This window comes from Kogia breviceps, chromosome 11, assembly GCF_026419965.1.
Source record: "Kogia breviceps isolate mKogBre1 chromosome 11, mKogBre1 haplotype 1, whole genome shotgun sequence".
NCBI lineage: Eukaryota > Metazoa > Chordata > Mammalia > Artiodactyla > Physeteridae > Kogia > Kogia breviceps.
In genome coordinates, this window is record NC_081320.1 from 66,368,039 (window position 1) to 66,384,104 (window position 16,066).

A 16,066-nucleotide genomic window follows, 5' to 3' on the forward strand; every position below is an offset into this window, starting at 1 on the left:
GCATCACCAGTGAACTGGTTAGAAATGCAAATTCTCGGCGCCAGTGAAGCAGGAAACTCTGGGGGTGGAGCCTGGCAATCTGTGTTTTAACAACCTCCAGCAGATTCTGATGTAGGATTAAGTTTGATAACCACTTGAGAATCAAGGAAGGTTAAATGGAGACGTGAATAGTTTTGGTACAGCTTTTGTACATTCAGTCTACCCTGTTACTGTAACTGTAGGAAAGGTTTGAATTAAGGACTGTTGTAGTAGAGTTAAAGAAAATTACAGGGCAGTGGGAGTAAAAGTAAACTGGCCTTTCATGTTCTTGATATGCCCCTATGAGAAGCTTTATGATTGTGATGTTTGTGTACCACATATATTAGTAAATTCCTGTGTTCTTTTAGGCTGGCTGTTACTTAACGAACATAGCATAAACAGGTTCATTTGCCATAACGACAGTGCAAGTTTAGATCCTTGAAAGGAATTATTTCTCCTAAATATTTACACAGTGTAATATAGCAGAGCCAGAAATGTGCAGTGATCCCAAGAAAGTAAAGATCTGATCATAGATAAAGAAGTAAATGGAGCAGCCGGCTGAACTGAACAACTCATTCTCTTCCTCCGTCTGTTCAGTGTACGTTTGAAAACCACGATTAGAAAAAGTGGTTGATCTAGAGTCGTCATCTTACATTTGGCCTGTGCTTTCAGAGTTTGTTTGGTTTTTTTTTTTTTCCCAGCATTATCTGGGTGGCCAAAAGAAATTCTAAAGTTTGAGGCTGCCCCAGAAAAGAGCCTGATGATTCAAACTGGAGACCACTGGTTGGTGAATGTGTTAAGTGAAGTTTGTAGATAGGGTCCCTTAAGTGGGAAGCAGGGAGGGGGGGGAGGGGGCGGGCAGGTGGTGATGACTTCTGCAGAGGTATAAGTTCACATCAGAGGAAAGTAGAGGTTGGCAGGATAGAGGGTAGGAGGCAAAAACAGACATCAGACAAGGGAGAAAAAGAGGAGTGAGTAACAGGATGTGAAAACTGATAAAAATGTATGTGATTTATTAGTGGAGTTCACTGAGATTTTTAGCAGTAGCATTTGGAAGAATATTAGGGAATGTAGCACAAACCATTGTTATTTCCAAAACTTTATTCAACTATTCAACTGTAGGTAAAAAGAACTGGGCTGTTAGTTGCTGACAAAGTGTATCTCGGCTCTCTCTCTTTAATTATGTCTCATTATCTTTTTCCCTTTGCTTCTCTCCTTTTTTGTTCTTTCTTAAGACTTAATAATTCACTTAATAATTCATTTTATTATTCAGCACTTATTAGCAAAATATTAGAATATTATAACCCTCTAAATTAGTAATTCTGATTCTGACTTCTGTTATTGGATGGATAATAAAGGAATAAAATATCTTGCAGTAAGTTTCATTCTGAAAAGTCTATGCCTTAGCAGTCTGAATTCCACTTATTTATTAGTGGATAAATTCCTATAGATGTACTTAAGCTTAAAAAAAATAGGGATAGAAAAGAAAAAAATAAACTTCTCCCTTTGTAAGAAAACTCTGCAATTCATACTCTTAGATTTATATCTAAATGTAGAGTTGCATTTGAACAAGAATAAACAAACACAGGTAATCTGTTATTCTATGAGTAAATACAAGCTGAGTACCTAAAAATTTGACCATTTTGGAGTTAACTGCAAGAATCAGGAGAAGCATACTTTTAGGTATGTTTGGGGCAGTAGGGATGGCAGATAGGTTGACATCATGTTCTTTAAATCAGGACATTTCAAAATGTTGACGAAAGCACAAAAATTGATCAGTGTTTCTTTCTTGCCCTCTTAGTTTTTGGGAACTTGTTAGTAGCGAACATGGAATGCTTACAGTACTGCAGCAAACAACAGCCTCTTTCACAGTTAGTGTTTCACTCTTTTTTTTTTTTTTTAATTTATTTCTTTGGCTGCGTTGGGTCTTCAACGCTGCACGTGGGTCTCTCCAGCTGCAGCGAGCATGGACCACTCCTCCCTGCAGTGTGCGCACCTTACATTGCGGTGGCCTCTCCCATCGCGAAGCACAGGCTTCAGGTGCACGGGCTCCAGCAGTTGTGGCTCATGGGCTCCAGAGCGCAGACTCAGCAGCCATGGTACACAGTCTCAGCTGCTCCGGGGCATGTGGGATCCTCCCAGACCAGGGCTCGAACCCGTGTCCTCTGCATTGGCTGGTGGACTCTCAACCACTGCGTCACCAGGGAAGTCCCAGTGTTCTGCTCTTCAAGCCTGCTTTTCGTGTCTTGGTTCAGTGGGGTCTTGTCCTTGTGCCTAGTCTAATACCACTTAGGCATCAGGCCTTGTGGTTGGTTGCTCCTGTGACTTTTTTCCTTGAGCTCCCTTTAGTGGTATTGTGCACTTGTAACAACTTCATGTTGGACTCAAACATAGATAGGGGGAAAAAAAGATAAAGGAGGGATTTTTGTTTTTAAAAGGAAAACAGAAGACAGTGAAGGGGAGGGAAAAATAAAATAAAAGGAATGCTTACCCTGGAGAGTGGTGGAGACCGACAATTTCTTCTGGCTCCATTCTTTGTCAGAAACTGCTTCTACCTTGGCAGAGGGACTCAACCTACAAATAGAGAGAAGCTCTCCATCGTTGTCCTTCAGTTTGTTGATTGGCTTTCCCCTTGATGGCATTTGAAGGTACCAGTGATTTTGTCAAATTGAGTGGCCCAGTGACAGCAGTAAAAGTGATTTAAGTGTAATATTTTGACACATGGTGACATTGTAGCAGCTCAGCATCGTTGTGAACATAAACCACAATCAGATTCTCATGTGGAATGAATACTATTGTTACGTTTATGGCCCAGAAGAGTCGGTAGCTGTTACTTTGAGGAACCCCAAATTCCAAATTACAGTTCTGTTTGGTAGTTGCTAATTTGGGTTTGTCCTTTTTAGGTTTCTTTTGTGGCTAGAAAGTGTTCATCTGATATGGTATGAGACACTGAAGGAAAAGTAGCCAAGGGAATTCTGTATTGTTGAAATACTGCTCTGTGGGTATGATAAGATGTCCAACCCGGGATATACTCACCCTCTGGTAGACATTTTAAGTTCTCACAGGCTTGTTATGCGTCCTCTGTGTAATTACTGTACCATTGCTAGACTCTTTCTCTTTGGAAAATGCTCATTCTTTGAAAGATAGCTTAGAATTTTTTTTGAAAAACTGTGATAGTGGAGAATGGCTTCTAACTGGTCTTCCACCAGATGGTGCTAGTGTTACATACTTACATGTAAATTTGGTGCCATTGAAATCTTGAGGTGGTGTATTTCTGCTCTTTTTCTTTTTCACCATATTTTGCCTTTAGTGTTTTTTTTTTTTCACACACACTACTTTCCTGGTATACAACTGTGTCACCTCACACCTTTTCTGTTGTGGGTAGTGAATTGATTGTGCCGTGGTGTTCATGAAGAATAACTTGGGGGTTGGATTCACAGGCCAAGGACTAAGTACAACTTAAAAATGTATATTATATGTACTTTCTTATAAAATTTTTCATTGTGTATTTGCTTCTTATATGACTTGTATGTACAAATAGAGAGTTATTCTTGACCTTTCTTTCATGTTATAAAACAATATCATAAAATATTATTATTTGAGGTCTCCTAGGAGTCACGTTTGGAAGTTATTACTAACAAATGATAATATTTACCCACATTTAAGTTCAAATTAACTTTGATAACTTAAAAAAAAAGTTTGGTAAAAAAAAAAATGTTGGCTATTATGCAATATTGGATCTCCTGGCCAGGTAAATAATGGTCATTTGAAACTTAAATTGTAAACTTTTTCTTTTTACAAATAAATATTATAGTTATTGCAGAAAAATTTAAAGAAATAAGAATTCTTTTAAAGGAATAACTCATAGTTAAGTACTGTTAATATTAACATAAACCTTTTTTTCTTTTGTATATACCTATATTTTAAAAATATCAAAGTTGGTCTCATGTCTTCGTTTTATAACCAGCCTTTCCACTTAATACATTACAACAGTAATTTTTAATGACAATATAGGTTTTCATTAAAGAACTCTTTAATGATAGGCATTTTGGTTTCAGTTTCTTTTGGTCGGAGCTATGCTGTGATGAATAACGCTGTTTAATTTTTTGTGTAAATTAAAACTTCCTTCATATAAATTCTTAAAAATATAATATCCAGTTCAGAAAGAATGCATATTCTTGTGACTTTTGATCTATATTTTCAAATTACCATCCAAAATAGTTTTACAGTTTAAATATCTTTAATAGTATAGTATTTTATTTGTTTCCCTACATCCTTATCATCACCAGATTATTTATTTATTTAATTTATTATTTAATTTATTAAATTTATTAATTTATTTATTTTTAATTAAAAAAATTTTTTTTTGGCTGTGCACATGGCTTGCAGGATCTTAGTTCCCCAACCAGGGATCGAACTCGTGCCCCCTGCACTGGAAGCGTGGAGTCCTAACCACTGGACTGCCAGGGAATCCCCACGTTAGTTTTTAAAGTGACTAGGTATTGCTCATTTGAGGCTCCCTGAAATGACAATTCATCACTAAATAAAGGAATTTAAAATTGCTTTGATTTTTTTTTAGAAATAAGTATCCTTTAAACATTAAATCATAGAGCCCCTTTTATTTATGGTGGTTTTGTTTTTGGCCTTGTCTCCTATCCCCAAAATACAAACAGCTATCCTTTCATACTTCAAAACAGGTTCTCATATGCAAAGCAAAGAATTAAGATCTGTGTTGATTAACTTTTTATAGCATTTTCTGTTACTTGTTGAGAAACTTAGGTCACTTACCTACCCTCTCTTCATATGAATGTTTCTCAGTCTGAAAACTTGGAAAAACTCTTTTTAGATAAATTATTTTTAAAACGTTAGTGAAATGAGCTGTGCATTTAGTATCAGAGCTTTTTAGTACCTATTTTTTTTGGTGGGCAGAAGGAAAAGGAAGCTTCTAGATATTGGTAACACTTAAGCAATTCTAGTATACTTTTATAAAAAATGAGAAACATCAGTTTTTATTAGTTTAAGCAAATATTTCCTGGCTGATTTTTGATAGCTTACTAAATATTAATTGTGTTTTCATTTAAGTAGGTTAACTTTGAATTGAATTTTCTTGTTAACATAGGAAGCATGCAATTTATTTTAAAATAAGAAAAGCAAAAAAGCTGTTTTCATATTTGGGAAATAAGAAGAGGGGAGGAGACTCATAAGAGGCTTCAAGCAACCTTGTAAACGAATATGAAAACTATTAGCCCAATAACTTAAATAAAACAGCTAGTTTTCCTCTCTCATGAAAAAAAATTCTCCCATCTCAATTTGGCAAAAGAAATTGCCATTCTTTTACTGTCAGAATGAATAGGCACTGTAAAGAAAAGTACTTGCAAACGTGGTTTTAAAAGATTCATCAACATACAATTTATCTTGGTAGAAGAGACTTACAAACTGTGGAGATATAAATTCTGTGGTTTAAACATATATTTGCTTAAAAAATAAAGCACATTATATTGATAAATGATCAGATTTATGTAACAGCCTTGAATTTTACTTGAGATAACAAAAATTGGCATTTTTAACTTGCAGAGTTTTTGTTAAAAAATTTTAAATGAATTTAAAAGTAAATGCATCTGGGGCTTCCCTGGTGACGCAGTGGTTGAGAGTCCGCCTGCCGATGCAGGGGACACGGGTTCGTGCCCCGGTCCGGGAAGATCCCACATGCCGCGGACCGGCTGGGCCCGTGAGCTGTGGTCGCTGAGCCTGCACATCCGGAGCCTGTGCTCCACAACGGGAGAGGCCACAACAGTGAGAGGCCCGCGGAGGCACTTCACTTGTTTTTTAGGTTATGAGTGTGTGGTTTATATGTATATATTTTCAAATTAAAAAGCCTAGAAAGACTCTAGAAAAGTGCTGAATTAGATAAAGTGCTTTAAAAATTATCAATTTAATTTTAGAGAATTAGTACATTAACACATAGATCTTGTAAAACGTAAGTCCAGTGGTAGCTTCTGTAGTGTACTTTCATATATTTAAAGTTTGATATACCATATGTATTTATTTAGGCGTTTGTCTAAACAATTTGAAAGGGCTTCAAGTACTGTAATAATCTCAGAACCTTTGAGTTCAGTTAGAAGTGTGTCAGTTAAATTCCCCCCAAATTATAAATTTTACTCAGAGTCTTGTCTGCTTTATGGCAAAGTAAATAAAATAATCAAATTGCTAAGATTATGAGCCTAATTAGCTTACACCTGAGTGAAATTTGTTTTGTGACATATAATACTTATTAAATGTTAGATATACAGATGTATTTTGTGCAAAGTTTACTTTTCCTTTCCTCAAAATATACTAGAGATAATTGGAATAATTTTCTAATAGTTTATTGGGAAACTTCCTAATAAACAGAAAGTGCCTTGTAAAATCTAGCATACTTTCTACTTAATAATGTCTATCCTTGAACTCTAAATAGGAAAGAAAAAAAGGAAGGGGGGGAAGGTTATAACTTTTGTTCTTAGCAGCTTCTCCTGGAAAAAATCATCACCACTCCCAACTTGATTTCTTTCATTTAACTCTTGCCACATATACTTCTTAGATCCTTATATGTTTTATATTGAAGTAATCAGTGTTGAGCTTTTTCCCTTCATTTAGATTATTTAAGCATTCTGATCTGTGCGTAGTACTGAACAGTTTATTGGACCCATGCTGTCTAGTAACTAAAGCATATGAAATTTACTGCATTTTGTATTGATTTAATATTAATGTTAATCTAAAATCTTTGGGTGCAGCGTGTCACATCTGTTTTGTATTCCTCTGTTTAAAAGAAGTGGCAATATGGTATTTGGAGGAATATTTATTATCTGAGTGTTTTTCTTTGTAACAGTTTCCCTCAGTCTTCTGAGAATTATAACTTCCAAGAGACAGTGCATCACCTAGCAAATTCTCAGGTACCCAACTGCTGACGCCCACAGTTAATGGGAATTTTTATTTACCATTTAAGTTCCTTTGCTCAAATAGAGGTAATTTTGGAGGCTTCTGGCAATGACAGAAAATAAATTTGTGGTAAGATTTTTTAAAATATTCTTTTCTCTGCACTTCACAGATACTCTGGTTTTTTAGAAAAAAAATTGTTAGGCTGAGTGTTCATTTGTGTTTGAAACCAAATTTTCCATGGCTGATGGCTGACTTTTTATTTATCCTAAGTTTCATAAAGGGGTTGGTTTTGTGCTTTGTATATAATATGCACCTCTTATTGTATCATGATGATGCTGTTGATGAGGAACAGGATTAGCAGCCTTGCTTTTCAATTGCAGAGTGTTCATTTTCTCTATTATGAAATTTGGGTTAGTAGATCTTGGTTGAAAAAGATAGAAATCTTCTTGTTGCCCCCAAATAATCTTCTCAAGTCTCTGTGGTTTATAATTGTTGTCAAAGTTCAATCAAGAGTTCTTCGAAGAACTCTTTGGAGTAGCAAACTAACCGTTTCACATTTTACTTATCAGTGTTGAGTTGTTACAGTGGGGCAATATGTTGAAAGTTATCTGCTCAACTTGTCTCACAATTGAAGTAAGTACTGAAGAGCAGAGAATGGGAGAGGTTTCTAAGAGTGGATTAAAAATTAAGCACTAACATGTTTCTGCTTTTGAATTGTGACATCTAGATGGTCACATGGTAGAGAACCAAAGGTATTGTAAATACTTAAAGTAGATGATGTTTCTTTACATATTATGTCATAAAGAAAGCCTCTAATTTTAAAATGTTTGGTAAACTGTACAAATGTCAACCACTATACAACCGTCATCTGTAAGAGAGTGCTGCCATTGTGGATTGTAAGGTATATGGAGCCAAAGAAGAAAGGAACAGGATGATATGTGTGATGCTTTGATTAAAGAAATGATGAAATGAAGTGGTTTAACACCTGCATGAAGTGGTATGTTTCAGGTTCACCAAAAGGATGATTTCAGACCCTCCTGAAAAGAAGTGGGATCCTGTCTGGTCCCCTTCCTTTTCACATTGTGGTTGTTAATTATAACCAAGTAATAATAATGGCAATGTTTATGGCAATGGTTTTTTATGTATATCCACATATGCACATAATCCACACACATGTCTGTGCTTCCCAAGATACTTTAGAATGATTAATTCAGACGGGAGTCATAAATGTCAGTCAGTAATGTATTATAAACACAAGAGGAGCTAAGTATTCTGAAAATTTTGATGTTGGCATCATGGAGGAGTATCCATTGTGTTCATTTATAAACTCTCTCTTAAGCAGAAAACGACTGAATGAATTCATTATGGATTTAAGCCTGTGTATTTCCTATGTGTAGAAAACAAGCATTGCTTAATCACTTTATGTTAATGTAAAATTAAATAGTATAGGTATCATTGAAATATAAAGAGAGTGCTTTGCCCTGCAGTTTTCTTTTCTTATGATACCTAGTCTCATTCATTTATTTTCTTTGGGCACGTAGAAAGTTTGGAAAATGATATTCCCCTTTTCTTTCTTTTCAGTATCGTCAGTGAAGCAGGAGCATCAGTCTACAGTGTCAGCCCTGAAGCTAATAAAGAGATGCCAGGACTGGACCCTAATTTGAGAAGTGCAGGTAAGAAACTCTGGGTCATCACTAAAGCGTGTGATTTTGAGATTTTGGACTTGTATTTATAGCAAGCAAAATATTTAAATATCCAAGAAATTTTAGAAGATACATTGCAGTCATGTTAGAAAGAAAGTGTTTGATTGGAATAATACTGGGAATTATGGAAAGGAAATGGAAGAATACTGCTTTTAAAGAATACTGCATAGTATTCTAGAGTATGGTGAAAAGTTAGCCCAAAACATCTTTAGTAAAATTAAATGCTAGAGAGTTAATAGTAAAACTGATAAAATACTCAGTTCTCTTATTATTATTGCAAAATATTACTTATTGCAGCTTTTTGTTGGAGGAAAGTAATATGTTAACATAAAATATTTAAAGTGCAAATGTATAAACATGCACAGACTTTCAGACTATAGCTAAATATTTGTTAAATGACCAGTTTCTCTTGCCTTGCTAATAGGAATTGTCATTACTGTATTATTTAAATCAGCCTGATTTGATTTTAGTTGTATAAAATTGCTTTGATTTCTGTGATGTGGAATAGTTTAAATCTTGTGTGTGAAGAAATTAAAGATATTTTGAGGGCTTCCTGGTGGCACAGTGGTTGAGAATTTGCCTACCAATGCAGTAGACACGGGTTCGAGATCTGGTCCAGGAAGATCCCACATGCTGCGGAGCAGCTAAGCCCATGCACCACAGGTACTGAGCCTGCGCTCTAGAGCCCGCGAGCCACAACTGCTGAAGCCCACGTGCCTAGAGCCCGTGCTCTGCAACAAGAGAAGCCTGCAACGAAGAGTACTGCAATGAAGAGTAGCCCCCACTTGCTGCATCTAAAAAGAAAGCCTGCACACAGCAGCAGAGACCCAGTGCAACCAAAAATAAATAAATAAATAAATTTATTTTTTAAAAAGATATTTCGGTACATCTAATGACAATAATTGGTATCACAAGCAAAATATAGATGTGGTCAGAGCATTTTTCTGTGTAATAGGTGGATATTTAGACTACTTTGTTAGAAGTGGCTTGTGTATGTGTGTTTACTGATTTATTATTATTATTTTTTAAGGGACATGGTTGATTTACAATATTATATTAGTTTCAGGTGCACAGCATTGTGATCCAGTATTTTTACAGATTATACTCCATTATAACTTCTTACAAGATAATGGCTATAATTCCCATTGCTATACAATATATCCTTGTTGTTTATCTATTTTATATATAGTAGTTTGTATCTCTTAATCCCACAATTTGGGGAAATTCCAAATTAGGGGAAATAAACTTTTTGTTTAATTTTTTTTCCTTAAATATTCTCATCAAATTTCATTGACTGTTCTTGAAATCTACACCTGGTGATATGTATTTGAAAATTTTTGTGTTAATCTAAAGTTAAAAACTTCTTTTTTGATCCAAAAGAACTTGTAGTTTCCCTTCAGTTGTTCATTCCATGACACAGTCCATGATCTAACTTTGACTAACATGATCATCTTTTCTTTTTTCTTTTTTAAATATTTATTTATTTTATTTATTTATTTTCTTTTAATTTCTTTGGCTGCTTTGGGTCTTCGTTGTGGCACTCAGCCTTCCCTCTAGTTGTGGCGTGTGGGTTTTCTCTCTCTAGTTGTGGCACTTGGGCTCCAGAGCACTTGGGCTTTGTAGTTTGTGGTATGCGGGCTCTCTAGTTGAGGCGTGAGGGCTTAGTTGCCCCAAGGCATGTGAGATCTTAGTTCCCCTACCAGGGATCGAACCCACGTCCCCTGCATTGGAAGACAGATTCTTTACCACTGCACTACCAGGGAAGTCCCCTAAAATGGTCATCTTTTCAAACTCAGATCCCAGCTCAAAATCTTGCTTCTTCAGTGAAGCTTTTCCCTGTCACATCAACTCAGTGTGGTCTCTGCCTCCTTGCCATGTTCTCTTTTGGTACTTGCCTTGTAATAACAATAGTAATAATAATAACAGGAGGAGGAGGAGGGAACTGCTAACACTAATCTTTTTAAAGCATTGTGGTAAATACATTACCAGGATTGTTTTATTTAATCCTCACAATTGCCCTATGGGTCATTTATTATTCCCACTTTATAGATGAGGAAACCAAGGCTTAAAGAGGCCGCATAGCCAAGTAAGTGTGTACATAATATTTATGTACGTAACTTCTGTAATAAAAGGATACTTTTCTTTATAAAAAATAAAATTCAGAGCCTCCCAAGTTGGCACTGAAAGGTAATCATCCAACAGGGCATTAGAAAAATATTATATAGGAGGTGGCAGTTCCTCAGACTTCCCTTTGATAAGGGGGTTGCTATTTCCTCTTCACCACTGGCCCATGTGGGTGCATAACTGCCACAGTATTATAAGGGAACAAGATCACAACATTCTAACAAGATGGAGTCTTGTTAGGACTTTTTATTATTTCCTATTATTTTTATTTTATATATTTATTATTTCCTATTTTCATCTATGAAAATAGGAAATAATAAAAAGGGGACTTGGTATATAGTCCTAATAACTCTGATTTCAAAACCTAGCTGTGTCTTCAGTTTGTGATTCACTGCAGGTGTGCCATTTTTCTTTGTCTTAGCTTGTTTCCACATTGGCAGTGACTATGTTTGATCCATATCAACTTGAAACACCTACCTAGACATTCTGAGTCTTCAAAGTCTGGTCCTAGAAGCAAACATTGAAATTAACTGAGTCTCCACTCTTGGCTTTTTAGGCCCCACTTCCATTTCAGTTCCTGTTTTCTCACTAGGCATCTTTCTCTTTCCTAGTGATATCTGGGATGACTTCATACTTCATCTGAGACCTGACCTATCTATGGGTGTGGGTTTTACCTGTCAGCCCTCCATAAGTTTACCATATCAAATATAACAGAACCTCAACATTCATACAAGTGTTAAACATATGTAAGAAAATGACCTTTATCTTACTACATCTTCTTGACCAGTTTATCAGCTTATTGAAAACAGAAGTTATCCTTATATATGCTTACATTCCCCTCATAATAAATTCATTGTACTGAGACAGTCTAAATTGGATGGATAGAATAATAGATAGTTGGTATTAAAACGTTTATTGTGGATTTCTGATTTAAAATGCAGATTAGGGGCTTCCCTGGTGGCACAGTGGTTGAGAGTCCGCCTGCCGATGCAGGGGACACAGGTTCGTGCCCCAGTCCAGGAAGATCCCACATGCTGTGGAGCGGCTGGGCCTGTGATCCATGGCTGCTGGCCGCTGAGCCTGCGTGTCCAGAGCCTGTGCCCCGCAACGGGAGAGGCCACAACAGTGAGAGGCCCGCGTACCAGAAAAAAAAAAAAAAAATGAAGATTAAATATACCTGTTACTCCTTCACTCTCTTCTGAAATCTCATTAAAATGACAGTAACTTGATAGAATGAAGGCATAAACTTACTAGGACAAGGAGAATGGGAGAGGAGATAACAGCAACAATAGTTTTGAAGCTGGAAACCGGATGAGATCTAGCCAACTTGAGAAAGTGGAATACTGAGACAGCATTGTAGAAAACAGAGCTAACCTGAAATAGATCGTAGAAACCCTAAAGACTCAGGAAATGCACTAAGCACCTTTAGAAGTATCTTGGGAGGGCTGAGAATGGGTCTAAAATAAGAGGATTGATTGAAAGTCTGTTTGAAAAGCAGTGAGATCAAGTTAAACATAGAATATCATATAACCCAGCAGTCCCACTCCTTGGTATATACTCAAAAGAATTGAAAACAGGTACTCAGCAAATACTTGTACACAGATGCTCATAGCAGCACTATTCACAATAGCCCAAAACTGGAAACAACCCAAATGTCCATCAGCAGGTGAATAGGTAAACAAAATGTGGTCTATCCATATGATGGAAGAGTATTTTCAGCCATAAGAAAGAATGAAGTAATGATACGTGCTACAACATGGATAAACCTTGAAAACATGCTAAGTGAAAGAAGCTAAACACAAAAGGTCACATATTGTATGATTGCATATATGTGAAATGTCCAGAATAGGCAAATCTGCAGACACAGAGAGCTGATTGGTGGTTGCCAGGGGCTGGGGAGAGGGGACAATGAAGAGGGACTGTTTAATGTGTACAGGGTTTCCTTTGGGGGTGATGAAAATGTTTTGGAACTTGATAGAGGTGGTGGTTTGCACAATGTTGTAAGTATACTAAATACCACTGAATGGTACACCTTAAAATGGTTAAGTTTATGTTATGTGAATTTCACATCAGTAAAAAAAGAAGAAATGAATTAGACCTCCCATTCCACACAGTTGAGTAACTTCTTCCACTTTTGCAGAAGACTGGAGAATTGTTCTCTAGAGGGGGTTAAACCGAAGGTTTCTACACTGGAGGACATGGGTTATAAGTGAGAGTGGGAATACCTACTAATAAAAACAGAGATTAAATAATTATTGACATGCTGTTGTAGATACCTTAGAGAGGACTAAATCTTCCATGTGAGAGACTAGGGGATTCTGACTAACACAAGAGAAAACACCTAAAGAAACTGAGATCAGAGATTTCACAAAGAAATGGCCAAATCACCCTATAGTGAAGACCACAGTTGACAAACCTCACCTTTGAGCAAAGCACTTACAGTCAGCTTTTTAGTACCCTACCCCTGATGGAAAGTCTAGGGTCACTTAACATGTAAGGAAAACTTATGCTATTAAAAACAGATGCCAAAATATGGGGTAGGAGGGTGGGGTACACTGCATGGAAGAAATAGAGACTATACAGAAAGAAGAAAAATAAGGAAAAAGTTTGATCCTTAGAGAAAAGATATTTCTTTCAAATTTAAGGGTATATTTGCATAAAGTAAAATTCACCCTTTTTAGGTACACCATCTATGAATCTTGAAAAGCTTGTAGTAGTCAGGTAACCACAACCACTGCAATCAAGATAGAGAGTATTTATATCAGGTCAACAGATTTGTCAGCTCCTTATTGAAAAATATAATTACTGATTAGAGGATCAAGATTATAATACATTTGCATTAAGAGCATTAAAACTACATTTTAATAAGATTTTAGTGAAAAAAATTCCAATTTGAAGTTGCTGAATGAAATAAGACTGCATGGGGATTCCTTTGTTGCTGTCTGATGGCAAGAGGAAGTATAAAAAAGAAGTGAGTGTTGGACTTTAAAAATAAATATTTCTACTTTGATATTCTCAGATAACAGAGTAAGGCAAATTTTAAAGAGAACACAGTTTAGTACAGTCTTTTAAGCAATACATTTATTTGCTCTAGAAGCTGTAAGCTTCTATGTATTTCATGGAACTGAAGACCAAAACCAATAGAACCCCTTTTGTCCTTTGGATATAAGATACCTTATGAATAAGGGGAAATGTTGTTTTCAGTGCTACTGCATATGGCTGTAGCTCTGGTTGCTTACCTTTTAGTCGAAGCTCCTTTTCCATGCTTTTCCGTGCTTTTTACTGTCTTCCTTTACACAATATGTTTCATTACCGTTTAAGAAATTACCATTTATTAAAAATGAAATTCCTATATGTACTTTTTTCCCTTTTTCCTTGGTCTGTCTAGTCTGCTACAACGCAAGACTCTTTCAATTACTGTGGCTTATAATATGACTTGCCTTAATCTTTTTTTAAATTGCACTTGTCCTATGCATTTCTTTCTTTCTACATAAACTTTAGAGCCATTTAACTAATATTTTTCAAACTCTGTAGAAATACAGTGAAATTCCATTAAATTTATACCTTCATCCAGGTTATGCAAATTTTATTTTTTTTACTCACCCACAATACACACACACACACACACACACAGAGACAGTGAATGGATTCTCTTTATGATATTTTCTTATTGGTTGTTGATGGCATATGGTGGAGCATCAGTTTTTGTCTGGGTGTCTTGAAACCAGCCAACTGCTTTGAAATCTTATTAGTTCTGATATTTTTTCAGTTGACTTGCTTGGGTTTTCTAAGTAGACAGTCATCATCTGCAAGTAATAATAAATAATCTAGTTTCTGTCTTTTGAGTAATTATACCTTCTTTCTTTTCTCTTCCAATTGCGTTAACTAGAACTTCCTGAACAGTGGTAAATAGTCGCAGTGATACAGAGAAATGTTGACGTTACATGTGGGCAAAATAGTCAATATTTGCCATACATTTGGACCTACTGCATTTAAAAAATACATAACAACTTCATTGAGATATAGTTTACATAGCATACAGTTTACCCTTTTAAAGTATATGTCATCATTTTTTAGTATAGTCAGATTTGTGTAACTATTGCCACTATCCAATTTTAGAATATTTTTTCATCGCCCCTAGAAACCCCATACCCATTAGCAATCGGTCCCCCTTCCCCTCCTCTTCCCAATCCCTAGAAAACACTAATCTACCTTCTGTCTGTATGGATTTGCCTATTCTGGATATTTCATATAAATGGAATAATTACAATATGAGGTCTTTTGTGATTGGCTGGCTTCTTTCACTTAGCATTGTGTTTTCAAAGTTCACTCATGCTGTAGCATATATCAGTACTCCATTCCTTTGTATTGCCAAATAATTTACCATTATACGGGTATACCACATTGTATTCATCCATTTATCAGTTGTTGGATATTTGGGTTGTTTTCACCTTTTTGGCTATTATGAATAATGCTGCTGCAAACATCCATGAACAAGAATTTATGTAGACTGATGTTTTCATTTCTTTTGAGTTATGTACCTAGGAGTAAAAACTTGGGGACATAGGGACATAGGGTAACTCTGTGTTTAAAATGTTCCAGAAGTCTTTTTGACTTCTTTTACTACACTTTCCTCACCATTCCTTCTCTGCCTCTTTCACCATTTCCTCCTTCTCTTTTCTGTCTCAAAATATGAATGTGCCCCAAGTTTCGGGCCATGATTCTTACTCCCTCTTTTTTTTTTTTTAATCAACAATCTATTAAACTCATTTTGCCTGAACTACTTATCTGTCTCTTACTTTCAGAAATCTGTTGTCAGCCTGATCATTATTACTGTTCATTGCATAACCCTTCTCTTGATTATCCTGCCAGCAGGAAAACAACACCATCTTTTCTCCAAAGCCTGAGCATACTACTTTTCGAATTCTACTTTAAACAATGTTCATCTCTCTCCCTCCTCCTCCCTCCCATCTCTTCCATGCTTGGGTTTCTATGCTACACAGAATGAACAACATCTGAAGGTGAAATGCCAATTTTAGAAATATTAGATCTATGTCGGGTGTTGTTTACTGGGTACACTGTAACTCCAGAAGCCATTGGGACTTATTGTAGAATTAATATGTCATCTAGAAGCCATCATTTTTAATCCATTGTTGCTAATATTTAGCAATATTAGGATGAACAAAGGATACACTGGCCGTGAACTGTTAGGAGGGAATCCAGTAGAAAATAGCTTAAAATCCTTTTGTGTATTTCAGAAATGTTAAAATACGGGATCTACTCACACAGTTTCTAAGTTTAGGTTT

At 36.0% G+C, this 16,066-nt stretch overlaps 1 protein-coding gene across 4 annotated transcripts in view; it reads left to right on the forward strand.

The window, feature by feature from the left end:
* SRBD1 (S1 RNA binding domain 1) overlaps positions 1 to 16,066 on the forward strand; it is a 233,918-nt gene that overhangs the window by 115,479 nt on the left and 102,373 nt on the right. For all 4 annotated transcript variants that reach the window (XM_059078791.2, XM_067007652.1, XM_059078792.2 and 1 more), the window contains exon 15: positions 8,515 to 8,606. In XM_059078791.2, the coding sequence (XP_058934774.1) occupies positions 8,515 to 8,606 (92 nt within the window). The remainder of the gene's footprint in view (positions 1 to 8,514; positions 8,607 to 16,066) is intronic.